At 44.1% G+C, this 27,640-nt stretch overlaps 1 protein-coding gene across 6 annotated transcripts in view; it reads right to left on the reverse strand.

The window, feature by feature from the left end:
* FLNC (filamin C) overlaps positions 1-27,640 on the reverse strand; it is a 183,230-nt gene that overhangs the window by 67,504 nt on the left and 88,086 nt on the right. For 3 of the 6 annotated variants that reach the window (XM_069229396.1, XM_069229399.1, XM_069229395.1), the window contains exons 8-16: positions 26,834-27,034; positions 17,675-17,800; positions 10,298-10,435; positions 9,531-9,657; positions 8,454-8,590; positions 7,895-8,088; positions 2,977-3,090; positions 2,281-2,424; positions 1,698-1,821 (exon numbers count right to left, since the gene is read on the reverse strand). In XM_069229396.1, the coding sequence (XP_069085497.1) occupies positions 1,698-1,821; positions 2,281-2,424; positions 2,977-3,090; positions 7,895-8,088; positions 8,454-8,590; positions 9,531-9,657; positions 10,298-10,435; positions 17,675-17,800; positions 26,834-27,034 (1,305 nt within the window). The remainder of the gene's footprint in view (positions 1-1,697; positions 1,822-2,280; positions 2,425-2,976; positions 3,091-7,894; positions 8,089-8,453; positions 8,591-9,530; positions 9,658-10,297; positions 10,436-17,674; positions 17,801-26,833; positions 27,035-27,640) is intronic. The other 3 variants (XM_069229398.1, XM_069229400.1, XM_069229397.1) reach the window with 1 other exon arrangement.

Raw genomic sequence — 27,640 nt, forward strand, 5'->3', positions numbered from 1 at the left:
ATGGTGAAGGGTCGACTCCCCGGGAGTGTGTACAAAAGAAGTATGTCAGGGACAGGACAGTGCAAAATTGCTAGGTTTTAACTCAGAACCTTATGAAGACTGAAACCAGATGCAAACAAGGGGCCAAGCAGTTCACTGCATGCTATATCCACATGTGACGTATGCATCACACGAAAGCACACATCTTATGTGGCTGACCCCTGTGCACTTGACTTTACTTAAAAAGATGTGCTGGAGGGTGTATCTCATACACATCCTACGCTAGGCATAGCTAACAAGCCTTTGTGCAATACGACAAGGTTAAACATCATGCAGAACAATCTTTTTTAGCTTGAGTGCCGCCAACAGCGACATCGGCAGGTGATTCTCCGTAAATCTGACCCAGCACAGTTCTCTAACATTTGCACAACGTATAAGTTCAATGCACAAACGAAACAGTAACTTTCAGCCAGTTTTGTCTTCTTTATTTCTTCATCATGCAATTACACTCGGAAGATTTGGTACAATTTCCTCTGCTTCAAAGGATCATTCAGAAGGGTGATATCCAGATCCAAATAACAATATGCAAAGTAAAGGATCTTTCAGCGTATATTCTAGTTTTTTTACAAAAGGGACTGCAGAGTTTCTTAAGTCCATGTTTAACATAACCAAATACACAGATACATGAATAAGATAGCAAACAGACGATGGGCGGTTCACTGTTAACAGCAATTGTTTCCAATGCCAAAACCTATTTGTAAACAAAACAACGTATTGATGGATCTTCTGCTGATGTGATTACTGTTAATAATCAACAAATGGTATAGTATGCCCTCTGGAATAACCAGGAAGATTGTAACAGTCCAACAAATGTTTCTGGCAAATACAATATCTGCTTTATGTCATTATCCCTACTGTTATTCTTTGCTTAAAAGAAGAACATGTGTTTTTCCACCTTAAAAAGCCCTCAGGAAGAAAATCTCATTCTTCACACTTGCCTGGTACAAAGCAGCAAAAATATAATCTAGTCTTTGGCATTAACACAATTTAATGTGATTAGATATGTCTCAATCCATGTATCAAAAGCAATGTGGGTCAATCAACTTTTCCTGGTACTTGGAAAATATGCAGGACATCTCCACAGTCACCAGTAGTCCTACTGAAGTATCCAGTACCTACAGAAGAATGCAACACTGCAGAACAAGGAAGGCCATAAGGACCTCGTGTTGCCATTTGAGCCCCACTCATTCATATAAAAACAAATGTTCTGTCCTCATGTTCAGCTCCCAGAGACTTACGCAGGAAACTGATAGCTCTCCGGGAAGTTTCCAAGCTGCCTTCGTTGCACAGAGGGAGCAAATTGTGACATAGCCCTTATATTAGAGAGGAAAGCGGGGCTCTCCTTTGTTCTGGGATAAGCAGATTTTCTCAGCTTTCCCTGAACCCAGGATGCATTGTGGGAGAGAGGTAAGGGTTCACAGGAATACTCTTGACTCGTTCTTTACATACTGCACTAGAGGAGTTAAGATTGAACTTTGAATGAAAATGTGAACTTTAGAAGTTCATCAGCTAATTTTTTTGAAAGGCACCCTATCCTGAAGCATTTTACGATTAATGAGCTAACACAATTATCATGATTTGATAAAAAAGAGCATGTCCCTTAATGCCACCGAATTCTTAACAATTCAGCAAGAAGTGGTACAACTTGCAGCTCTTACCTTGACCCGCCTCGCTGCAGTCCACAGTGAAGTAGGTGGGTTCGTTGGCCTTGAGTCCAGTCTTCTCCACGCCAGGACCATACACCTTTACCTTACTAGGGTGGCTTCCTTCTCCTACGTTCACCTGCAGATAAGGTAAGACAGTAGCTGCAAGTTTAGTGTCGGGAAATGAGGGGATGACAGATACAGATTCCAGACTGTCCCCATTGCCCTGGCTGTCCCTGGCAGCCATCAGTCTCCATAGATATAAAAAGGGGACTCTTCCATACAAATCATAAATAGACATTGGCCTGGTACACAGAGGATCTCCCCACTCTGCCACAAAGAAATTAAGACATCAGCAGTCACACATGAGAGACACTGAAGTCTGTCATACATGCAAGACACCAGAGACCGGCACACAGAGATGCTGTTGTCTTGAATACGGAAGAGCCTTCATGTATACCACACCAATAGGCTCCAGTTCCAGACATATACACAGACTCTGGTACAATGAGATTGCAATGTCCGGCAAACAATAAGGCTGCAATGTGTGGATAGTACTAAGACTGACGTGCTTTGGCTTTTTGAGAGATATTCTTACCCTGAATGGACTCTTCGGAATGTTGACTCCACCCCAAGTGATAATGATAGTGTGCTTGATAGGCTTTGTCGGCACGTAAACACAGGCGAAAGTGTTGTCACCGTTGTCTTTGATCTTGATATCCATTAGGCATCCCTCAGCATCCTAGAGGCACAAACACAGCTTCATTCATCAACTGTTATGGTGGATGCAAGACTTTTGATAGGTCTTGTACAATCACATGATTGGCAATGAGAATATTCTGTAGGACTTTGATCAGACCTTGATGATGTCAAACTTAAGTTCAATAAATAGTTTGGTAAACTGTGGTATTGGTGGTCACCATCACTGTGTTTTAGATGGGAAAGGGGCATGAAAGTTAGGTGCTACTGGTTTATGACATCGAAATGACTAAAAGTTAATGATGTCCATCTGCAGAAAGGTGTGAAGGCCATACATTAACTGAAGCCATGAGACTAGAGCAGAACCTAGTGGTCTGGATAAACTGATGCAGTACAGCTATTCAGGAAATGGCAGCCTGCATCAGCTACTGTAGTTAATCCATGGCAGCACATGGCAGTCTGCAACAACTTATGCAGTGCAACTGTGATGGTAATACCGTGCCAGCACTACCCCTTCTTGCAAGGCACAAGGAATTCCTAACACTACTTTAAATTAGGCTTTGAGTGTGAATGCACCAGGCAGGCATGTAAGTACCTGAGCATAGATCTTCAGCTCAGCTTTCCCTGCACCCCGGGCATCAATGGTGAACTCTGCTGGCCTGTCCACGATACAGCCAGTCGGCTCCAAGCCTGGTCCAAAAGCCTTTACCTAGTTGAAGAAGCAAATGGTAGTTGGTAAAGAAAAACATAAAATTCGCATAACAACAATAGCGGCCCAGAAACAAGGGCACCAGGAGACAGACACATCCAGGGCGTGACAAAATCACACTAGTAGAGGAAGGCCTATAACTTTAGACTACTTTACAAACTGTGTTAAACCTGGGAAAAGTATGTATATTCCTATCATTAGTTTGATCCATTGTCTCTGTGGTTTCTGATTCAAGCTTGCAGGTGTGTGAGCTGTGAGTTGGAACTCCATAGTCTTAGTGCGTCAATGAGCAGGATACCCCCACCCAGACGGATCCAGCAGTTGTGAAAACCCAAACATCTGCAGTTTTCCAAGCTGTACTTCTCCAAATGACATAGGCCAGTGGATCTTAACATTTTGTCTTCTGTTGACCCCCACTTAATCTTTACTGGAACCCGCTGACCCCCATAAAATCATTATTGGACTCTGGGGTACCCCACTGAGTCATTACTGGAAGCCAGAGATTCCAGCCTAAGCATTTTCAATGACTTGAACCATAAAACAATACACACAAAAAATCAGAAACAAGCATTCATCAAACAAATAAACAAATGATGAAATATATTAATTCTCAAATACTTAAAAAATCTAAAATGTAATTTCAATGGGAAGGATGGAGTTTTTTAAAATTCAATTGAGACCACTCATCATCAATATTATGTTCGCTTAAATACACTTGCTGTGCTCCTACAAATCAATTTGAGGATACTAACTTAAATTTTAGCCTCCAATTTCAAATTACTTAAAATTTAGAGAACACTAACGTTTTAAATTTTACATTTTGCGTCTTTAAATATACTTTATTAATCTATTCGTAATATTTTTTAAGTAGTTGCAGACCGTCTGAGTAGGCTTTGTGTACCTCGCGGGCCAGAGGTTAAGAAACACTGATGTAGGCTATGAGCTAAGACACAATCATGCTGGCAATTCAGCAAGTAAAGAGGGACACTGTGGTGAAAGAACTTTGTATTGGAGCGGGAAGTCATAAAGGGAAGGAAAAAGCTGGCGTAAGTGTCATGGAAAAGGAGTGAAAAAGAAAGAGAAAGATACAAAGAGCAAATGTTGCTAATTTATTTGGGGCTCCTGGGAGTGTTTCTTTAAACTGCTTTCCCGCTTGCCATATCATGTCACAGTGGTTACTAGAGTCCTGTGCTTGGAATGGGGCAAGCGACATCCATGGAAAGGTCAGCATGCCAGCTACACCAGCACATGTGCCAGTAATGGAAGTGTTGTAATTTCCCTGTCTCGTATTTTCATGAAAAGGACAGCTGACCCCAGTGTGAAAGGCAGTGACAGCTGGCTGAAGACGGCACAGACGGCCTGGGTGACTGCTACCCCTGGATGTTAAGTCAAGCTCCATCACTAGCCTAGGGGTCCCGTAGGAAGAGACAGAAAGTATAGTATGAAATATAGAATATTTCCAGATGACTCGTGACCCTTAAATACTCATGTTGACTGACTCCATCTCATTCCTACCAGTCTTTCAGAGGCAAAGAGCAGCTGTAGCAAAATTTCCAAATTTTCACATGGGCAACAACTAGTCTCTTCAAGACTGGGGCAATAGCTAGGCCATTCGTAATCCAAGTGGCAGACCCTATATACTTAGTGCAGCCACTGTTGAGAACAATGTTCTCCAAAGACATTCAGACCCGTCGTATGTGGGTCAGTAAGAGGGTTTCATCTAATAAGGTGGCTTCTGTTGTGGCCATTTAGTGTAAACGGGCACCTTCAGGGAGCAAAGACGAGTGTCCTGTGCCAGGATAGTAAAGACAAAAAAGGACAAGCAGTGGCAAAGCAAATAGGCCTGGCTTTTTGAGTCCTGACTGAGACATTCAAAAAGTCTGCTTCTTTGAAAAAACAAAACAAAATGATTGCTTAATGTATACTGTGCCTCTATGAGATAAGGAATATAAATGTGTGATAATTCAGAGTACTTTTTAGATACAAAAAAATCTCTCATGCCTTTCAATGCAAGCACTCCATGGGAAGCAGAATGATACACCAAAAATCCAACAGTCCGAAGTGAGAGAGAAATACTTCTCTGGTTGGAGCCAAGGCCCACTCTATGCATATTTTAAAGAATTGATAACAATAGGTCATGCAGACCCCTGGCTGTCGACTCAGACCTAAAAACGAAAAGTGTTAAGGGCTTTGACCAACTGACAGTAGGTGTATTAACATTTGCAGAAGCTCATTTTACAGCACTTAAAGGGAGATCCATATTTCCCCCATGGAAATCATTGAAGAGGGTCTCTCTGGATTGAGGGCTACGGTGGTGAAAGGAGGTGTAAAAGCTCTACCGAGGGATATTTTAGGACTCATCAATTCAGAGAACTTCTCTGATGGTTCAAATCTTTGGGGAGAAACAGGTCTGTATTACTGATCCACAGCTCGCTTGAAGATGAAATGGCCGCCAGGGACTCGTGGTTTGTTAGAGTTATAATATCCACTCTCCGGACATTAGGCACCTGAATCACCGTTTTGACAAAGCAAGGGTTGCTAATTTATAGAGTCAATGTCAGAACTTTTCGGGGATGGTGAGTCAGGAACAGGAGGCATCTTTAATTAGTCTGAAGATTAAGAGAAGAGCTCCTGCTCTTTGTTTCATTGGGGACAGGCATAGGTGAATTCCTGCAAAAAGGTCAATGGATTGGAGTATAGAAACTTCCACACAAACACATTGGTGATACAATGGTTTTAGTTTATGAGGTTAATTGAGAAGGCATTGCCAAGCCGGAACGAAGTGGGGAATTTTAAGTAGGGTGCAGGGTAACAGTTTATCCAGAAAAAAACATGTTAATAATGATTTTGGTTTTCATCCCTGGAACACATGTATTCAGCTAGAATTCTAGTAAAAAATGACCTGGAGGGGTTTTGTAGAGAATGAAGACTCCTAAACTCTTTGGGAGGTAGATTCAAATAAAGTGAGATGCCGTAATCCAGCTGCTATCCAACTTAAGCTGCAATAGCTGATCTAAGATTCGATGTCTTAAATATACTAGACATTTACTCCCCAAGTGTGGCGGGCATTGACTGTTTTTTCCTGCCCAGGAATGCCATGCTGTTCATGGCTTTCCCAGGCAGGAAAAACAGTCTTGAAAGTTGCACCCTTCCGATTAAACCACCTGACAGTTCTTTGGCAGTAGACCTGTGTTTTGTGGCAGCAGAAATATTCAGACTTAGGCTCTGCACCTGAAATACTGCAGTTCCCCCAATTATAAATGAGATGGGGGAACTGAGGAACGGGAGGAGGAGGGATCTACCAATCTTTGAGTTTTTTAAGGTCTTAAAAGGCTGAAACTGTCATGTTAGCAAATCAATGTTAATTAATACATGAAGATGAATAAGAGAGACTTCAGGCCAGCAACCTTCAGGTTCGAAAAGATATAAAATTATGTTAAGGGTAGTTAAAGTTCGATGGAACAGTTGTATTGCAGTACTTTATATTTTAGAATTAGCTGTGGATTTCGACATGCATATCTGCTCCTCTTAAATTAAAAAGGACTGTGGCTACCTCAAAAATTGTCTCTGTAATGGACAGGAGCGTAAAACTATTTTTTTAGCCTAAAATGTGTCCTCGCATTCAAAATTGATGCAAGGGGTTATTTCTCACTAAAATAAAGTGCTAAATGGTAGTTGTGCAACTAGGTTAATTTAATTCTTGCTAAATTTCACATAAGCAAAAGCAAATTACGCAAATGTTGCACACCCTTAATTTCATTAGTGGTAAATAAACAGTTCACACACTCTAAATAAGGCCGAGTAAATGTAAGTTTGGCAGGGGTGTAAACCCACTGATTTACTGTGGTTCCTCCATCCCGTTAACCTGTGAAAGAGCCCCCAAGTGCATATCACTAATTGAAATTTACTGTTTGAAGACTTATATGACGTTGCTCTGTATCTGGGGCTGCAAAAGCTGTAATTAACCACACAATCAGTAAAGATCAGTCACATTACTCCAGTTTAATAGTGACGTCTTTGATTCTAAAATTCACACATTTGCTTTTTCCTTTCACAATCATTTATAATCTTGCCCTGGCGTGTTGTGTGAAATCTTTATGAAAGTAAATGTGTTCATGCCATTACAACTGAAAGCTCCCTTGTGACTTCCCTTAGATGAGCTCAACAAATATTGTGGGTAAACTGTATTTTCTACAGTTGCATTGGACATTTCACAGGTTCTGTTATAAAGAGTTGTCTACATAAAATGCACAAAAAGGGCTTCATTTATAAGTCTTCAAGCTACAAATGTGAAAAATATGCATTAGGAATGAATTGAAGGATCTCCTACCTGGGAGCTGGATTTTAAGTTTTACCCAATGTTGGTGGCTTTTTTGATGTCATTGACACCCATCGATGACTGATGACAAAGTACTCAGCTAGGTAACTGGGTAATTTGTTAAAATAACTGTACACATTTCCGGCTCTACCGGCTGTTTCCTTGCCCTGTGCCCTTCCCTTTTTTCTTTCTCCAGAACAGGAAGATGTCTGACCACCTATCTATGGTGCAACTTATATTTGTATTCTTTTTATAATTGGCTGAGTAGTCTTGTTGTTTGCCATCCAAGGAGATGTTGTATTTTTTACTCTTCTATTATGAAGCGATGATTAAATATACACTCTAAAATAAAGGTGTCCTATCTAGCCCCTTTCTACAGCAGTTGGCCTCCACAAGGATCCAGCATGACTATCAGCTGAACAGAGTCTATTTTGAATAACAGTTTTACCTCATAGACTGACAGACTGGGACTACTGCTGACATTACCTTCTCCGGGAAGTACTCATTGGTGGCAGGTAGAATGGTAGCAATAAAGGGGCTGTCCTTGATGTCCTCATCATCACATATTACATGGACTGCATATTCCCCAGGCTCGGTGGGCCAGTAGCGGACATCGCAGGATCCGTCTCCCTTGTCATCACACTCAATCTTGGCCTGAGAAGGCCCCTCAATGGAGAATCCTAAAAGGAAGGTGAGGCGGGAATGAGAGCAGAAAAGGTAAATGATAAGAGGTTGCGTAATTCAGTCATGATGCATTAGTGAGATAGTAAATAAGAAAATAGTTTCTCGCCTCCCACTTAATACAATTTTAACTTAGGGACCCTTCTAGGCTACTTACATTAACTGTCTCTTACAAATACAAATCTAACAAGATTTCCACTGGCAGTGAGTGACCCGATGATGAAGCATGCCACCTAGTGTGGGTGAGGGGCCTGTGTCCTATTGAGATATACAATTAGAGTAATGTAACCTCAAAAAGCACCAGTCATTAGGTAGGTAAAACTCTATAAATTTGTTGACACAAAATGTAAATTTTATCCCTTACCCAGTGTCCCTACTTCAGTTCCGATGGCCTCAACTACAAAGTCTGCAGATTTGCCAACGACTCCAGTCTCCAAGCCAGGACCCCATGCTCGCACTTTCTGTGCCCCAGCTTCTGGGCTCACTAACACTTCAAAAGGACTGTGTGGACAAAAACAATAAAACAGTAGTTAGAAAAGGGGGCTACATGTTTGCAAAATATACAAGTAATACAATTATTTCTACAGCATTGGCACAAAACACAAAATGGTTGAGTTGTACAGTGCACCTGTCCGCTTGGGTTAGTCTCTGCAGGCCTATATCTGCCAATGTGATCGATTTTGGTCATCCTGTCAGCCATCTTGGTCCAGCCTCTGTCTATCTGTAAATTCTATTTTGAATGTGTTCATTCACATCTGCTTCAGTGGCCTGGGCTTCATTGTATCTGGAATAACTGCTATGTTCACAATGCATTGGTCATTGGTCTCGGTAATACTGGATACACGTCCAGTCTTGAGCTACTCGGTGGGCATTGCTATAAAGAAAAATTATTTCTATTCTCAAGCCTGTTCTGTTGTGTGATTCAAGGCTGACTCTACTGCCATAAGCAAATCATGGAATGCTTTGAGCCAACTCAAACGTGTGGCATTGAAAGTTCAGTTTCAAACATCACTCTACCTGCCTATAAGCTCAGTCCACTTCAGCTCAGCCCAGTTCAACTGTTGCAAGCTACAGGACTTTCCCAAAAAGGCAATTTAGACACGGGGGACAGGGATCTGCTACACTCATCTAATCAGCTACACGAACGTTTCATATTTTCCTTATCTTTGTTTTAGTTGTGTACTCAGAATATATACCAGTGTATCAATAAAACCATGATTGCATTCCAAAAAAATGAAAACTTACCTATAAGGAGCATGCAAATATTGGTTTTCTACGCAGCTTTGTACAAGGCTTTGATGTGTATTAATCAAGCATGAGCCACCAGATATTGAACAAGGCAATATATCTTGCAAACCTGAAGTCAAATACACTGCATCAAGAGTTCCCTTCCATCATCTTTATTATATGGTTGGATGAAGGCCACCAAAGAGGAATTTACCTTCTTGGTATGGGATGTCCACCCCAGGTGATGGTGACCACGTATTTTCCAGCAACAACAGGGTAGTAGTCACACTCGTACACGCCGTCCCCAAGTTCACGGATTTTTACTGGCTCCTCTATGCCTTCTAAAAGAGAAAGGACACTGATATCAGATAATCAGGCTGTAATCAGAAAGGAAACGCTCAATGGACAACAGGTTTGGTTTCGAACACTGAATAAGTCGATTGGTAGGGGGGGGATATTTTTCTTAGCCAAGAACAGACTGATTCAAGGCTCATGTCCATTTCCAGGTGTAAACATTGTCCACATTGAACTGGTTTAATGGCATATTTGGGCGAGTATTAGTGGGTACAGTTTTATGAAAAGTATATGCAATGCCAGGTACTAGCTAAGGTATCAGTACCAAGAAGCAGTGACCCTGTGGTAAGGAATTTAACAAGTGAAAGTTACTCAGGCAGAATGATGGCACGCTCATGCTAAAGAGCAAGGCTTAATAAAACATCTTGATGGTCCTGTATGATGTTTTCAGAGAGGACAGATGCTTCACATCCGATATAGAGTGATGCATCCAATAGCAGCTGATGGTGCACCTGAGGTCAGATAATTTGCCACACTCTTCAGGTGGAGGGCAGTTTCTCCCCCTGGGACCAGACTATTTTTCCTTCCTAGTACAGATGCATACATGGAGGTGGACAGCATGTTGTGAACCTGAATGTGTCCCTCCTCATTGTCCTGCACATGTCAGCAGTTCTAACCCAAACTTACTTGGCCCTTTGACGGAGACTTTCAGCTCGCCGCTGCCCGCTCCCTTAGTGTAGACTTTGAAATCAGCTACTTCTTTCATCCTTACTCCCTTGGGCTGAATACCACGACCAGAAGCACGACAAGCATTGGGATTGCAAGCTGTAGGGCAGATGGAAAGAAAAAACGTTTAGCATGGCTTTCTTAAAACAAAAGATCGCAGTAGAATATAACCAACCTCAACCATGAAGACATGATGGGCAGTAACATGCTCTTAACACCAGCGAGAGGCCTGGTGTTAAGTCTATCTTAAAGACATCACAAGTAACCCCAGAGACTGCCAGTATGATGATGTTATGGATCAATCACCTGCCGGAGCCCAGGGGACAGATCCATAGATGAGGACAACACATGCAGCATCTGTGGCTCATAGTGTATTGTGTCATGCACCCAAAATCAAAGGCAAGCCTTTGGATCCATCTATAGCTGAAATCACCACACAAGAAACCAGTGGCAGACCTGGGGATTGAACTACAGCTGAAAACACAGCACCCACATCTAACAATGTATTCACATGACGCACCCAACACCAACGAGAGACCTGACAATAGATCTATAACCGAAGACATAGCACACAACCCAAGTGAGTAATGTGAGAATAGGTGCGTTAGGATGACATTATGCACCCAACCCAAGTAAGAGACTTAAGAGCAGATCTAAATTTGAAGCACCACACACAGCCCCAGTGATTGTCAGGTGAGGATTTCAAGCACCTGACTCTAGTGAAAAAGTAGAGTTAGAACTGACTGACAATGCATTCACATCATACACATAATACCAGTGGGAAACCTGGAGATAAATCTAGAGCTGAAGGGCATCAGTGACTGGCAATGTGATGACAAGAAGAGCCCAACATAACTGAAAGAAAGGGGAATAGGTATGCAGCTGAAGACATTGAACACATTACCAGTGACAGGGAATATGATAGAAGTATGGGCTAAATAATTGTCACAGACTTTGTGATGAAACTGTTGATGACACCACATACACTATACTAGGGAAAATCATCCTGATAAAATGAACCCTGTACAAGTGATGGATTTGAGGAGAGCATTAGACCCACAACAATAATGACAGGACTGATGATGGCCCTAGGCACACAAGAGTAGTGACAGCCGGATGCCACCAGATAACCAATACTAGTGAAGGGGTTCATGGTGAAACTAAACATCTAACATCAGAGACTGGCCTGGTAGGGACAGCAGATCCCCACCACTAGGGAAAGTCCTGGGGATGGAATAAGACCCGTCCCTAACACTAGTGAAAAGTCTGGTGATGACACCAAGACACCCAGCACTAGTGGCTGACTATGATGGCACCAAACGTGCGGCCTTTGTGACTTGACTGATGATCACAACAAATTCCCAACACTAGTAGCCACTCATAATGAAATCAGAAATGTAACACTGGAGAGGAGCCTGGTGTTGACAGCTCTCATTAGTGATAGACCTTGTGATTACATCAGTCATCCTAACACATTGTCAGGCCCAACGACAGCTGACCTAATTATTGAGATGACACCGACACAACACTCATGATAAATCTGGGATTAACCCCGCACTGAACAACAGAGAATGGCCTGGTACAGAGATCATGCATGTACTCTGAACTATTGACAGCCTGATCAATACCATATAAAAGAGTACTTGCTGATCAGACGCATGCTTGTACGCACACACACACACATGCATGCTTACACTAATAGAAACTAGTGACCTTAGGCTTGCACTAGTGGCAGAACTGAAGGCAGCTCACTGGTTGATTAGACGAAACACCAGGAGCCGTTATCAGTCCGTGTTCATGCATGATCAGTACCTGTAAAAATCCCAGGAGACATACGCAGACTGACAACTTTCTTTCTTTGAGCACTGGAAAGTTTGTCTTTGCATGTCTCCAGATATATCTCACAGGATGTTAAATATCCTTGAGATCAAAATTCAAGGTGTATCTCCCCTTAAACATGCGCAGAAGGCCAAATGCACATGCGCAAAGATCAAGCACAGACCTCTTTGTACTACAAGAGCACACTAAACGTCAAGTACGGCTCACTTTCCACAGACGTGCAACGGTGAACCACCCGGCGTCCTACTTGCTTTCTCAAAACATACATGGCATTAACAATCAGTGACTATGGGCTTCTGTGTTTGATGAAAGGAGACTTCTTCCTAGTGAATCTCTCAGCAGTTGCTATGGTAGTACTCAAACATTAAAATATACCTGATTATTCATTGTTCTGCTTCCACCTGTGGTTCTATGCATGTATTAGCAGCCTGTTTAATTTTGTTCACATCCTACTCTTCATCAGTGCATGCATGTGAATTCACCCAATACCTGGTGTTTTAACATATCTTCCTCTGTGGTAAGTCCACTGGTGGATGTTGCATTTATGTTTAGAGTGTTTCTGACATGCAAGTGTATTCTCTTGCACAAAGTGCTATATATGCACCCTCGCCTACATCGAAGGAGGGACAGTCTGACCAAAGTAGTAGACCACTTTCACTGGACTGGAGTAAGGATGATCCTGCCCTGAACACACCCTTTTACAGAAGTGCATGAGACGGGCCAATAGACAGGATTTTTCCTTGGTCTCTGGTTCCCTCAAGTGTATTTTTACGCACAATTCTTAGATCACACAATATAAGATTTACAGAGGAGTCAAGAATATGCTTCATTTGGTGTTTCTTTATTTCTTTGTTTTAATGCCGTTTTACTTATTGGAAATGTTGACAAAATGCATAGTTATGTGGTTACCATTATACGTCTCAAGTATATTTATGCACTGAATATGTTCCTTTTTCATACATCAATGGGATGGGCCGGTTTAATCGGAAGCATTTTTATCTCTGGTATATTTGTTCAAAAGGGTCATCTGGTGAATGATGTCACAGTATGCTTCAAAACCCAAGCAAACATCATCACACATTCTGGACTCTTTTCTAAAATGGGACAGACGTGCTCCCTTTTGGAGCCTGGCAAGAGCCCTTTGGCAATGAATACTTGTGAAAAGAGTATAATATTAAATACATCAATTCTTGGCTGCTCAGTTTAGGAGAGACCCCGAAGGACGCATTCCTGAGCTCAAAAGTCAAGCACAGCTGCATCGTATTGTCTGAGGAGCTCTGCTTAAAATACACAGCCTGACCACATCACTTCCCTCTGGGGCAATGGGGTGGAACGTGTTTTTAAACAGTGCACTTAGCAGATCTGACCCGAGCCGGAGAGCAGACACACGCAGGCCTGACTCTGAGCTCAGTTTAGAGAAGCCACGCGCAGGCTGGAGCTCGAGATCAGAGAGCAGCCCACACTCTGCCGGCGATCAGAGAGCAGCCTTCACTGCTCTGAGCTGGAGATCAGAGACCAGCCACACACAGATCTGAGCTGGAGATCAGACAGCAGCCCCAACCCTGCCGGAGATCAGAGAGCAGCCTTCACTGCTCTGAGCTGGAGATCAGAGACCTGCCACACACAGCTCTTAGCTGGAGATCAGACAGCAGCCCCCACCCTGCCGGAGATCAGAGAGCAGCCCCAACCCTGCCGGAGATCAGAGAGCAGTCACACACTGGCCTGAGCTAGAGATCAGGGAGCACACACGACATGAGCTGGAGATCAGAGCTCAGTTACACACAGAGCCGAAAATCAATGAGCTGCCGCACATTGATCCCCAGCTCAGATCAGAGTGTGTCTGATGTCAACGTGCGGCTGCTCTAGGATTCCTGGCTCTGTGTGTAACAGAGCTCGGATCTCAAGCATATGTCGGGTGTGTGCTCTCTGATTTCCAGCTCATGTCGGGTGGGTGCTCTCTGATTTCCAGCTCATGTCGGGTGGGTGCTCTCTGATCTCCAGCATATGTCGGGTGTGTGCTCTCTGATCGCCAGCTCAGGTCGGGTGTGTGCTCTCTGATCGCCAGCTCAGGTCAGTGTGTCCGCTCTCCGGCAGACTGTGGGATGCGCTCTGATCCCCAGCTCAGATCAGAGTTTGTCTGCTGTCAGACAGGAGACACATTTTGATCAGGACATTGGAAAGCAGCCTTGCTGAAGCCTGACTCTCAGCTGAGTTTAGGGAGAAGCCATGTGCAGTACATAGATGGAGATCAGAGAGCAGCCACACACTTCTGTGCCCTTTTAGTTCAGATAAAAGCCCCCTGACATGTGGGCCTCCTTTGACTGCCATAGTTGCACCACAGTGATTCTAAACACACCAGGTTCCCAAAAAACAAAGCTCTCCCCCAGCTGTGGCATGCTGTAGCTGTGTCTTAGGCACCCCGTTCAAGTTGAGTCCTCAAAGTATCAAAGGGTGTGGATTTACCATAAAAATCACATTCACCCAATGCTCTGATACACAGCTCTTCTCTGACCAGCAGTGGTTTCCACTGTCCCATGGCATTCAATTTGAACCAGAGCCATGGTTTACAGCTGTGCTCCAGCAACCGTAAGCTCTAGTCGTGCCTTGAAAATCCCATTCACCGATGCCCCGATATACAGCTGTTCTCCTGCTACCTGCTATAGGCAGATGGCTATACCGGGACAGCCCCTTGAGTTCTAAGTGTGTATCTAATTTGTTACTTAAAGTGTAACTTCTAATTCTCAGAAAGAGTTCCCCATATCTTCCAATTTACTTGTACAATACCAACAGGCCTCAGCAGTCCAATACTCGGGAACAGAAGCCTGCCTATCGTAAATACCTTTTCTATTTCAGAAAGGGAAAGCAGTAAACACCACATGGGGGCATGCTCTACCCCTCAATTGCTAAGAGTTCAAGTCATCTCATCTGAGTGTACATTTTGTTATTCACAGGGCCCATGGCACCGACTAGCATCAAATTGTAGAGCAAAGATGACCCTGCTGCTGACAGCCCCTACAGACAATACCACATTTAGACTCTATGCATGTGGACATTACACCTGTGGACACCACCATCTAAAGATGACAATGAATGGAACATGACATCACTGACATATACACGTTGTATGCTATACAAGTCAGTGATTCGGCATGAACTATATTTTATATTTTCCCCTTATGTTTCTCTGCACAAGAAAATAGAAGTAAACGTGACCCTGTTTATCCCCTTTCACACAGGGTGGTTGCTTGCACTTGGATTCTACAAGCATCCAATCTCTGTTTGTTCCTTCTATGCATTCAATGTTTTATGAGGTTTTAATGGCAAAGACGTGGTGGTGGCCTGCCTCATCTGAATTTAAAGCAATTGTTATAAAAGACGTATAAGGTAGAGTGGAATCCTGGCAACATATTTTCGTATCTCAACATCTGAAGTTAAGGAAGCTTTTGCGACTCAATTAGCTGTTCCTTTTGTTTTGTTTTTACACTGAGCAGCAGGTTATTGGATTTAATGCACTGCCATTCATACTCTATCAGATATGGCACAAAGGGACTGTACTGTATTGTAACCTTATATCAATTCATAACCCTGATGGGGTCACAAAGTAGTCCAATTTGTTTTTTGTTCTCAGCCTCATGTTCATACGTGGTTCAGTGGATCCAACTGTACATACTATATGTAGACCACACAGACATAATGGTACTTTTGACCAAGGAAACAGTGATAAGCAGCTGGTGAGAAAACTACATACATAGAGTCAACCAAGGAGCAAGAACTTCTCAAGACCTGACTGTTCGAGCAGTAGCAGCACCCCCTCACCTATGCCCCCTCCCCTCCTCAGCGTCTTGAGACCCTCACAGGTGAGTAGTGTGCTTTACAAATCCCTGATTGATTGATTGGTTGATTGATTGATTGAGAAAGGCCAAATTGCGAGAGGCAGTGTAAATAAACCAGTGAATAACTTACAATAAATAGAGTCGACCCAGAAGCAGGTGAGGTCCAACACTGGAAACACTTTTGAGTTCCCAGTGAGTAAACAGCATGGAATCCACACACACGACCAGCCATTATTTCCGTCTTCAATCCAAGAGATGTTTCAGTTGCCAAACGTAAGACTAGAGTATATAGGGAGTTTACTCAGACATGTCAGAGCCTCAGTCCCACTGAAGGCACTGCAAAGCAATCAGTAAATATGATATATGTAGCCAAACCAGAAGCGACAAAGTCCGAGACCCACTAGAGGTATTTAGAGCAAGTGAGTTAAGTACTAGATGAAGTGACCAAGAAGCCACAGAGGCCCAACAAATTGAAGACTGCGGTCTGTCGCAGACCAACAGCAGAACATTGGGGATCACCTTCCATTGTGCTCTTTGGTAAGCACATGCTATATGTGACTGGAGATTAAAATGGGTGAATTAAAGTGAATGGGTATGTATGTGGGAGTGTATGAGTGGATTGGATATGGAGTGAGTTTTATTGGTATGGAAGGGAAAAAACATTTGAGTGTGTTTAATGAGGTTTTTATGCAAAGATAAGATTTGTTGAAACATTATATAGATTTCTGAAACTTATATATGTTTTATTGTTGTGAACATGAATATATGCAATTAAGCTGAATATTGATATACAAAAAGAAAATTAATTTTTTTGAATATAATAAAATGAGCAATATGTACATGAAATAAAAAATATACATTTTATTTATTGGTTATTGTGATTCTTCTAGAGGGATGGTCAGGCCTAGTAATAATAATTATTAGGATTAAATCCAAGTGTAAATGGTGTATGGTCGAGCGGGGGTGTTATATTATGTTATGCCACAGAGGCCCAACCCAGTGGAGACACCAGTGCATAAACTATATGTAGTCCACCCAGGAGCGACAAAGTCCCAATGAGTAAAGTAATCTGTCCAACTCTCACTACAACTACTGCTCCTAAAAGAATGACAGTTGGTAATCCAGAGTGATTCACAGCAGCCATGAAGTCATGCTATGCCAGAGAGGTACTGGCAGTCAAGAGTAAAGAACAGTGGAGATTGGCTGACATCAGTGTTAATCAACCTGCCACCCCAGAGGGGACTCTACAAAGGCAGGCAGCTACTCACTGCCTGTCCCAGTTTGGGTGCCCATTTGTGCACCTGTATATGTCTCCATACGTGTTTGTGTGTCTTTTTGTGTGACTGTCTTTTTCTCTCCTGCTGACACTCCTAAGGAGGTGATACTAAGCCCTCCTAGCGCGAGTCACAGCTGTCATGAGGGGACTCTGGCTTGGTGACAGTAGCTCAGTCACAGGTATCCACATTTATTTAAGGTAAAGGGAGAACATACTGAAACAGACTAGGGAAATCAGGGTCGTGGACGAATGGGCATTAAGTCACAAACAAGCAAGAAAACGAAGAGACACGACAATCAGCAGGCCGCAGCCGGAAGCACCACAGTTTCAAAGAATGTCTTCGATGATGGCAGGCACAGGCCGGCAGCCTGCACTGCAGCCCATACTAACTTGCTTTGCGCGGCTTGGGTGGAGGCTGGGGTGGGACGTTCTTGCCCCGGTCGGCTGGCGGGGTGCGGATGGCCTGAGGAATTATCTGAATAGGAGGGACAGTGGAAGGTGGTGGCACAGGAAGAGCTACAGGAGGTTAGAAGAAACAAGGAGATGGAAGTGTGAGTAAGGGGAAGCATGGAGTGGCAGACACAGCAACATCACCGCATGTGCATACCTGTGGCGCACCGCCAAAGCCAAACCTTTGAATGCACAGTGATTCATCCTTTCACCTACAAACCAGGACTCACAAAATGCGTGCTCACACCCACAAACAAACATTTGTACACTGGGCCTACATATAGGTAATGCATATCCACACCCAGGCTTGCAGAAGCATTTGCAGACAAGCTCATAGAGGCACATATACCCAGGCTTAAGGAGTCACCTCTACCCAAGCTCACAGCACCTCCTTCACTCAGGCTCACAAAGGCACATTCACCCATGATCAGGGAGGCACAAGCACCCAGTGCATTGTGACACATGGACCCAAGGATACAGAGTCCCCTGCACGCAGGACCCTACCAGCCAATGCACACATACATCCCTATAAATGGTGTGCTGAAATCCTACCTCCCCACATTACTCACTGGGTGAGGGCGTGCTTACATCTGGCTCAAATATGGATGAAGTAAGCCCCTTTTCTAATACTATTTCTAATAATCAATAGCTATTGATTTCTATTAATCAATGGCAGAGGAGAGTATAATCATCTACATAAAGACTGGTAAGAGAGGAAGGCAGCTTATTTGAATAACTCGAGAAGCTCACATTAATGGTTCAAAGCACCCTTGGACTCTCAATGTGTATTCCTCACTGGAGGATCCCCTGGGGAATCTCACCTGGGAAGAGGAAGGCGTAATTACATATTTATTCACTTCTGGAGTCCCTTGGTTCCTAAAAGAGAACTTTGGCCTTTTCAGGGCAGAAACTGTTCAACATCCTCTAACTTAGGAGGGCCCAGCAGCTGCCATTTACTCATGGGCCACACATTTCGGTAAATGCGATTTTGGGTGCTTTATGTGTTTTAATTTACTGCTCTGTGATGGGTGTTCACCACATTGGAATGGTAAACTAAACAACAAACACAATGGTCACTGTGTTTTCATGTATGCGAGCAGATGCACGGCGACACATGCCCAAGTATACCTCATCACTTTGGGCTGCCTTAGCATCAGGACGTATATTCACACATGCATGTTGACACATTTGTTTTTATACATCATCACGCTTCTTGTATTTTCAATATCAGCGACAATTTAACAGAATTGGTCAGGTGAATTTGCCTCTGTCAGTGGAATAAATCAGTGGAAAAAAGCCAAAAGCTCACCACTCATCTTTAAAATACGAGACCAGTTGGCTTTGCCATTGCTTGTCGTAGGTTGCAATTAGAATTGGAATTCTTACCATTTTCCTAATTGTTTTTCAAGATATGGCTTTGTTGGTATCAGAGAAAAATAGGTTTTTGCCTCTTTTTAAGACATTAGATTATGATGCATTTTAAACCAAAAAAGATGGAGCTGTAAAACTGCATCTTAGAAAGGTGCCTAGTGATAAATTAGTTTATATTTGCACATAATGCCAGGGAGTGAAACATCCTTAGGAGGTCAAAGGGTACAACTGCCATTGTTCTGAGATACCAGTGGTAACCCAGGAACTCCACAACTCCACAAATGGAAGGACTGTTGCCTAATCTGAGGTACTCACATTGATCAGTAAACACTCATGATCGAGATCTCAGGGAGGAAACCAGGTACCACACACAAACTCACCCATAATTGTATGAGCAAGGCTTAGAGAGGCCACCGCTATGCACAAGCACACCCTATACACCCCAGACACCATTATGCAACATCAGGCACATTTGTCCCCTCTATGGACCAACAGGCACTGTCCGCAGCAAGGGTGCAGGATTCTATTGGTTGCAGAGTTTGCAATGAGGGAAGGAGAACAAGGAGCAAGGTTTTACACCTAGTGGCCAAACTACACAAAACATTAGTCGGGGAGATGCCAATGAAGACTCTGGGAACTTCAGCCATTCTAGAGTCTCCTACGACCAACGTCACCTGAATTATATTATCACTGGGAGACTGGGTCTTCCAGTAATTACTTCGCTTCGTGGCAGGTGGTGAGGATGAGTACTCAGTGGAGGTGAAGAAAGAAAGTGAAAGGGAGATGCAGATAGAAACAGAGAAATTAAAAAGAGAGAAAAAAAGTGAAAACGAAAGAGAAGGAAAAGAGCAACAGCAAAGAGTGGGAAAAAAGAATGGACAGAAATGTTCTTGTTTTCATGTTTTCTTATTCTTCTTATCCTTTGCTGAATATGCTTGAGAAAGATTATGTTACTTACCCTGTAAGCATCTGTTCGTGGCAGGTAGTGCTTTAGATTCACATCCTCTGCATACTCCTGCAATCTAGCATTGGGTACAGAGTCATGCAGGTCGTTTTTTTTCCGAAGAGGTGTTTCGAGTCACAAGATCGAGTGACTCCTCCTCTCTGTGATATTGCACATGGGCATCAACTCCTTTGTTAGATTATTTTCCCACAGGTGGGTGAGAAAGTCGTGGAAGGAAGGAAATTGTAGGGGAAAAGATGTCCATGCAAAGTATAAATACATATGTACAAGTATGTACAAAGATAGAGTAACTGCAGTAGTCAAAGGTGTCCGGGGAGGAGTGAGGGTGCATGTGAATCTACAACACTACATGCCACGAACAGATGCTTACAGAGTAAGTAACATAATCCGTTCAATGGCATGTGTAGCTGTAGGTACACATGCTCTGCATAGACTGTAAGGCAGCCCAGCCATAAGGTAGTAGATAGCCTGTAGGAGTTGCCGTTGACTGAAAAAGTGTACATAGCACTGCATGACCTATGTTGGCTTGTTGGCGTTCAAAAACATCCACACAGTAGTGTTTTGTGAAAGTAGGTGGTGCAGACCAGGTAGCTGCCTTACAAATGTCAGCTATGGGAATGTTACCAAGGAAAGCCATAGTAACACCCTTATTTCTATTAGAGTGAGCTCTGGGAGAAACAGGTAAATGTCTCTTGGCCATAATATAGCAAGTCTGTATTCATTTGGCTACCCATTTTGCTATGCCTCATTTGGATAATGGGTTGCCTTTGTGAGGTGGTTAAAAAGCTACAAAGAGTTGTTTGGTAATCTTAAACTCTTTAGTTCTGGCAATATAGAACATGAGTGCTCTTTTGACATCTAGCATGTGATGCATCTAGCATCTTTCTGCAACAGAGTCTGGTTGCAGGAAGAAGACGAGCAGCTCAATGGACTGGTTAAGGTGAAACTGAGAAACCACCTCAGGGAGAAATTTGGGATTAGTGCAAAGAACTACTTTATCCCTATGAATTTGGAAGAAAGGCTCTTCCAAGGTTAGTGCCTGGAGCTCACTAACACACCTGAGTGAAGTAATGCTGACTAAGAAAGCCACCTTCCATGAGAGGGATTGAAGTGGACATGAATGGAGTGGTTCAAATGGGAGATCTATGAGTCTGGTGAGCACAATGTGAATGTTCCACGATGGGATAATGGGGACCCTAGGTGGAATTACATGGTTAAGGCCTTCTATGAAAACCTTAATACCTGGGATCTTGAACAGGGAAACGATGTCTGTTCTGTACATATGCAGCTATAGCTGTGAGATGTAGTCGTATGGCTTTATTTGCTTTCTGAAAGTGGAGCTAATAGCAGACAATTTCTTGTACCATGACTTTCATGGGGTCGATGCCTTTGGGTTGGCAATAGCAAAAGTTTCCATTTTGCAGCATAACAGGCTCTAGTAGTAGGTCTATGGGCTTCCTTGATAATGCTCATGCACTCTACAGGTCAAACCTCAGGAGCCACATCGCAAGGTTGAGTGATTTGGGGTTTGGATGCATGATTTATGCTTGATTTTGAGTGAGAAGGTCCAGCCTTTTGGGGAGCTTCTCGTGTGGAACTACTGAGAGATCCAGAAGTGTAGTGAACCAGGGCTGGCCTGCCCAAGCGGGAGCCACAAGACTCATGGTGAGAGATGTTTGCCTGATCCTCCGAATCAGAAAGGGAATGAGAGGGAGAGGTGGAAAAGGATAGGCATATATCCCTGACCAACTCATCCAACAAGCGTTTCCCTTGGATAGAGGGTGTGCATACCCGGAGGCAAAGTGTGGGCATTTTGCATTTTCTGCTGTGGCGAAAAAGTCTATGTATGGAGTCCCCCACCTTCTGAAGTATGAGTGAAGGACTTGTGGGTGAAGGTCCTACTCGTGGATTTGTTTCTCTAACCCGCTGAGTAGGTCTGCAAAATTGTTGTCTGTTCTGGGCAGATTCTCCGCCAACAGGTGAATGTGGTGGTGAGAAGCCCACCTCCTTATGATCTGAGAGAGTGGTGAGAGTTGAGAAGACCATGTGCCCCCAACCCCCCGTTTCTGTAAATAATACATGGTTGTCATGTTGTCCATGTGGACTAAGACAACCTTGTGAGACAGGTGTGGTGAAGGCTTTCAGTGCAATGAATACAGCCTGAAGCTGAAGATAGTTGATGTGTAGGGACTGGTGTTTGGGATCCCAGAGACCTTGCACTGTCAGGTCTTGAAGGTAAGCATCCCAACCGTTTATGTTGCATCTGTGGTCTATGCGACTTGAGGCACAGGGTGTAGAAAAGGCTGGTGTTTCAGAATGTTTTTGGTGTTCCACCATTACAAAAAACGGTGAGTCTGGTGGTCTAACCACACTAGATCTTCCAGGTGATCATGTGACTGAGACCACTGGCGAGACAGGCATTGCTGAAGGGGATGCATATGAAGTCTGGCATGAGTAACTATGGAGATGCAAGAGACCAAAAGGCGAATAATGTTCCTGACTGTGTAGGAATGGTTCTCCTGAAACTGAGGGAGAAGGGTCTTGAAACTCTGGACACAAGCTGGGTTGGGACACGCCAACCCTAATTCTGCGTTCAGAATGGCCCCTAAGTAAGGTTGAACATGCACAGGCTGAAGGTGAGATTTGGGTATGTTGAGAGTGAAGCCCAAATTGTGAAGAAGATCCACTGTCAACTGACTGTGGTGTTGGCACTGGCGTAATGTGCTGGCTTCGATGTGCCAGTCATCGAGGTAGGGAAAGACATGAACATTTTGCCATCTCAGATGTGCTGCGACTATGGCCAAGCATTTTTTTAATACCTTGGGAGCAGTAGTGACTCCAAAGAGAAGAACCTTGAACTGGTAATAATTGCCTGCAACGACGAATCTTAAATATTTTCAATGTGCAAGGTGAATTGGTAGGTGAAAATAAACATCCTTTAGATCTAAAACTGTCTTAAAGTCACCTTGCTCTAAAAGCTGGATGACACCCTGAAGGGTGACCATGTGGAAGTGCTCTGAAAGAATGTATTTTTTCACAGGCCTGAGGTTCAGTATTGGTCTTAGAGAGCTGTCCCTTTTGAGAATCAGGAAGTGTACGGAATATACTCCTAAAAATTTATATTGTGGGGGAACAGGCTCTATGGCCCCTTTGAGAAGGGCCTTTACCTCTTGTTCCTGAGGTAGCCTGTGAGGGTGAGGGTGAATATTGTGAGAGGTTATGATGAGCTCTAGACAGTTGCCATGTGTGATTATGGCAAGGGCCCATTGGTCCATGGTATTGGTGTCCCAGGTGGTGCAGAACTGTTGTATTCTTCCCCTGGCAGGTGTGGGAGGATCAGGGGAAAGTGGAGATAGTCACTGCTTGGTTCTAGAGGAGGAACTATGTGTGGCGGTGCTTTTTCCCCTCTCTTTGTGTTGGACCCTCTGCAAGAGCCTCTATAGTATCCTCTGGTACAGGTGGACTGAAGGTGCCTAGGGTGTTAGACAGATGCCTCTGTCGTTGAGGACTTATATGATCCCCTGAACCCAGGGCGATGAAAGAAGCCTCTTTGTGTGTTAGTCTGAAGGGCACCCAGGGCCTTGGCAGTATCTGTGTCTTTTTTTAACTTTTCTAAAGTGATGTCTACCTGTGTCCCAAACAGGTGCTCTTTATCAAAGGGCATGTTGAGGACTGCCTGCTGTGCCTCAGGATTAAAGTCTGAGCAGCATAGCAAAGCATATCATCTTAAAAGGATGCTGGTGTTTATGCCGCAAGCTGCAGTGTCGGCGGCATCAAGGGCGCACCTGATCGAGTTGTTGGAGATGGTCTGACCCTCAGAAACAATCTGTTGTCCCCTCTTATGGTGGTCCTCAGGAAGGAACTGTAGCAGCTTCTCCGTCTCATCCCAGTGGGCCCGGTCATACCGGGCAAAAAAGGCTTGAGAGTTGACTATGCGTCAGTGGTTTGCATCTTGTGCCGTCACCCTTTACCTAGCGGCACTGAGTCTCTTACACTCCTTTTCTAGGGGAGGAGAATCCCCAGTGGCCAGACTATTAGCCCATTTATGGGTTGTTGTTGCCACAACGGAGTTGGATGGTACCTGTGCCCTGATGTAGAGCAGGTCAGAAGGGGCTGCCGTGTAGTTTTTGTCCACCTGTGATTACCCAGGAATGGACAGGCCTCTTAATTATGTCTTCTGTATGCCAAAGCATGCCAGGGAAGGGAGCACGGGGAGGTATTGTGTCTCCCTCTGAGTGGAGGCAAGAGTGTCGAACAGGAACCTGCTCAATGGGATCTTTGTGCTGCTCCACATTGCGAAACGCAGCTGTTCTCCCGACCTTCTGTTGGTAAGGGGTAGTGTCGTCTGGTGGGGAGAGGCGTGCGAGGTAGAGGTCAGGATCATTGGTCATTAGCATGCCAAGGGTTGGTATTATTTGAGGACCCCATAAGCCCCCAGAGTATGGTTGTGGAAACCCTGAAGAGAGTAATTCTCTTGTATAGGTGATTTTGGGGATTGTGGAAGGGAGGAAGGTGACGGTGAAGAGAGGGTGGGAGAAGTGGAGGTGAAGAAGGAGGGGGTGAGGGAGAAGGCTTACATGGGGGGCTAGTAGCTTTGTCCTTCATTTTGCTTTTGAAAGGACAGGAACATCCAAAGGCTCTTGAAAGGAGAGTTTCCTTTTAGGGAGCACAGGAGAGGAAGGAGTGGCAATGACCAGACCTGCCAATCAATCAATCAATCAATCAGTTTTTGTAAAGCGCAGCTTCTCACCAGTGAGGGTCTCAAGGCACTTGGGGGGAGGGTAGCGGCCTCATCTGAAGAGCCACGTCTTGAGGTTCTTCCTGAAGATGGTGAGCGACGGGCTTTGTCTGAGGTGCAGGGGGAGGTTGTTCCAGCTCTTTGCTGCGATGTAGGTGAAGGATCGTTCTCCGGCGCTGGTTTTGCAGATGCGAGGGATGGTGGCCACGGCAATCTGGACGGGCGGAGGGGTCTAGTGGGGGTGTGGAAGGACAAGCGGTGGTTCAGGTAGGCTGGTCCTGCATTGTGTATGGTCTTGTACGTGTGGGTGAGTAGTTTGAAGGTGATTTGTTTCTTGACTGGGAGCCAGTGGAGGGTCCTCAGGTGTTGGGAGATGTGTTCTCAGTATGGAGGTCCAGGATGAGTCTGGCAACGGCGTTCTTGTGCCCTCTTGGATCCGGAGCTTGCACTGTCAAGCGTCCATTTTCTCCAAGATCGACTCGACCAGAGATGGGCTGGTGGAAGTCTGGCCCGAGTCTCTGGCTTTCGAGGTTTTCGTCTCCAAAGGCCTCTGCACCAAAGTTTCCGGTTTAGGTCTTCTGGACTATTTCCTGCTGATCAGCTCGTCGACCTTGAACAGTCTTTTTGAAGTGGAAAGACATGCAGGTGTCTCAGGCTGCCTCACAGTGGTCTGGAGAGAGATAGAGGTTGCACATGAGGTGTTGGTTTGTGTGTGGGAACATGGCGTGGCACCGAGGGCAGAAGTGGAATGGAGTCTGTTCCATCATGGCACCGTTCCCGTTGATACCAGAGCCACGAGGAACGTGGCCCAAACCAACAGAACTGTGAGAGTGCTTACATGGAAGAAGCGTGAACGATAACAATACCGTCTGAGTGAAAAAGGAAAGATTGGAAAGAAAGGAGTCGAGGCCCATGTACAATATCATTGAAAGGAGGAGTCATTCCGTCTTGTGACTCAAAACACTTCTTTGAAGAAAAGCAACTTGCAGCACTCTGGACCCAATACGAGATGGCAGGAGTATGCAGAACATGTGTATCTATAGCCACACATGCCATCACACATACTTTTATATTGGTATGCATGAAAGAAAAAAGGAAGAAGAGCAAAAACAAGAAAACAAAGGAGAAAGAAAAGAGATGCAGGGACGAAAAAGAAGAACAAAGGACAAAATGAGAAAAAAGATTGAGAGGAAAGAAAGGATAAAGAAGAATGAAAACAGAATAAACGAAAGAGAGATACTCACGGGAGAAGATGATGAGAATAATTAATAGAGTTAAAGAATGAGATATGGTGTAAGACTGTGTTAAAGCCATTTATATGAAGGAAAAGGGCTTTTGGTAGAGGTAGTAGCAATAGCGTGAAACTCAGTGAGAGAATGAAAAATAGGAAGAAGAGGAGGTGGGATAGAGGAATGGAAAGAGAGAACGAGTGACTGAGAAGGTGGCCAGAAGACAGGTAAGGGAGGCAGAAAGAGGTGCACGTAAGGGAGAGTCGTCCCTAGTAAAAGAGTAAAACAGAGAGTAGGGAAGAGGTAGCGAGAGAGAACAGAATGACGGAAAGAGGTGCAAAGAGCATACGAAACAGAGTAGAGTTGTGATGTAAAAGGAAGGAAATTGAATCCAAGAAGAGCGAGAAAAGAGTTTGGTGAGGTAAAAGGACAGAAGTGGAAGAAAAGAACAAGAAGAAGGTTGAGGAATCATAAAGAGTGGCACAACCTAGAGAATGGTACAAAGAGGTACAGAGAGTAATAACAGTGAAGGAAAGTAACAAAGAGAAAGAGAAGCAAGTTAAAATGACTCACAGACAGAACAGCAAATAGGCAGAGAAGAAAGACAAACTGAAGGGAGCAGAGAGAAGAGAAGGGGGAAAGAAAAGTGATAATTTGGGAGTAGAGACAGTGAGAGAAAAGAGAAGACTGGTACTGTCTTCCAGAGGGAGCCGCAGAGAGGTGTGGAAGCATGACAGAGGGTTACAGGAAAAGGCAAAGGGAGAGAAGTGTAAAAACAGGCTTAAAATGGCTCTCACCTTCTGAGATATTGACGGTGTAGGGGCTTTTGGGAATCTGGGCTCCGGCAAACGTGACATAGACCATGTGGGGCCCCTCCAGCACTGGCCGGTAGGTGCAGCGGAATATGTTGTCCCCCTTGTTCTCCAGAATCACCTCCACTGTGTCTCTGCGGCCCTGGGGGTCCACAATCACCACACCCACGTCTCCTGAGCCTGCACCTGGGAGACAAGAAACAAAGCACATCGAAAGAAACATATGGGCATGAATGTCAGGCAATGTTTTGGTGCTACAGTGAAAAATAGAATTAGTTCAATTCCACCGTCTGCTGAAGCCAGCAAGACTAGATGCTGACTCCTGCTTTCCTTGGTGGACGGACCTCATTAGCTCCCAAACTCTGCTGCCCATAGCCTGGTACTGAGTGACAAGAAGACAAACTATAGTGTAGAAGTGATAATCAGGAGCCAATCAGAGTACATGGTTGTCTGAGATTTCTGACGTAGTGCAACAGCGACACCGTGTAATTGGGCAGGGTAGCACATCGCCTTAGGAGAGAGCTGTAGCTCAACGTGACACCTAGGCCCTCCTTACAAGTGGCATTTAAATATTCTGTTATTTTCCTTCCCCAGATATTCCGCTAATGGTGTGGGGGAAGGGTCCTGGTAATTTTGGAGGATGGGAAATAACCTAAATTATTATTTTTGGTGAATAAAATGTGAAAATCTAACTTAACATGCAGATTTCTGTGTGGTTTATCTGAAGCATGTGACATTTCTGGGTGAGATACAATTGAGCAGCAGCGTTCTCACTGACCTATAATTCCGATG

The sequence above is a fragment of the Pleurodeles waltl genome, chromosome 4_1, assembly GCF_031143425.1.
Source record: "Pleurodeles waltl isolate 20211129_DDA chromosome 4_1, aPleWal1.hap1.20221129, whole genome shotgun sequence".
NCBI classification, from domain to species: Eukaryota; Metazoa; Chordata; class Amphibia; order Caudata; family Salamandridae; genus Pleurodeles; species Pleurodeles waltl.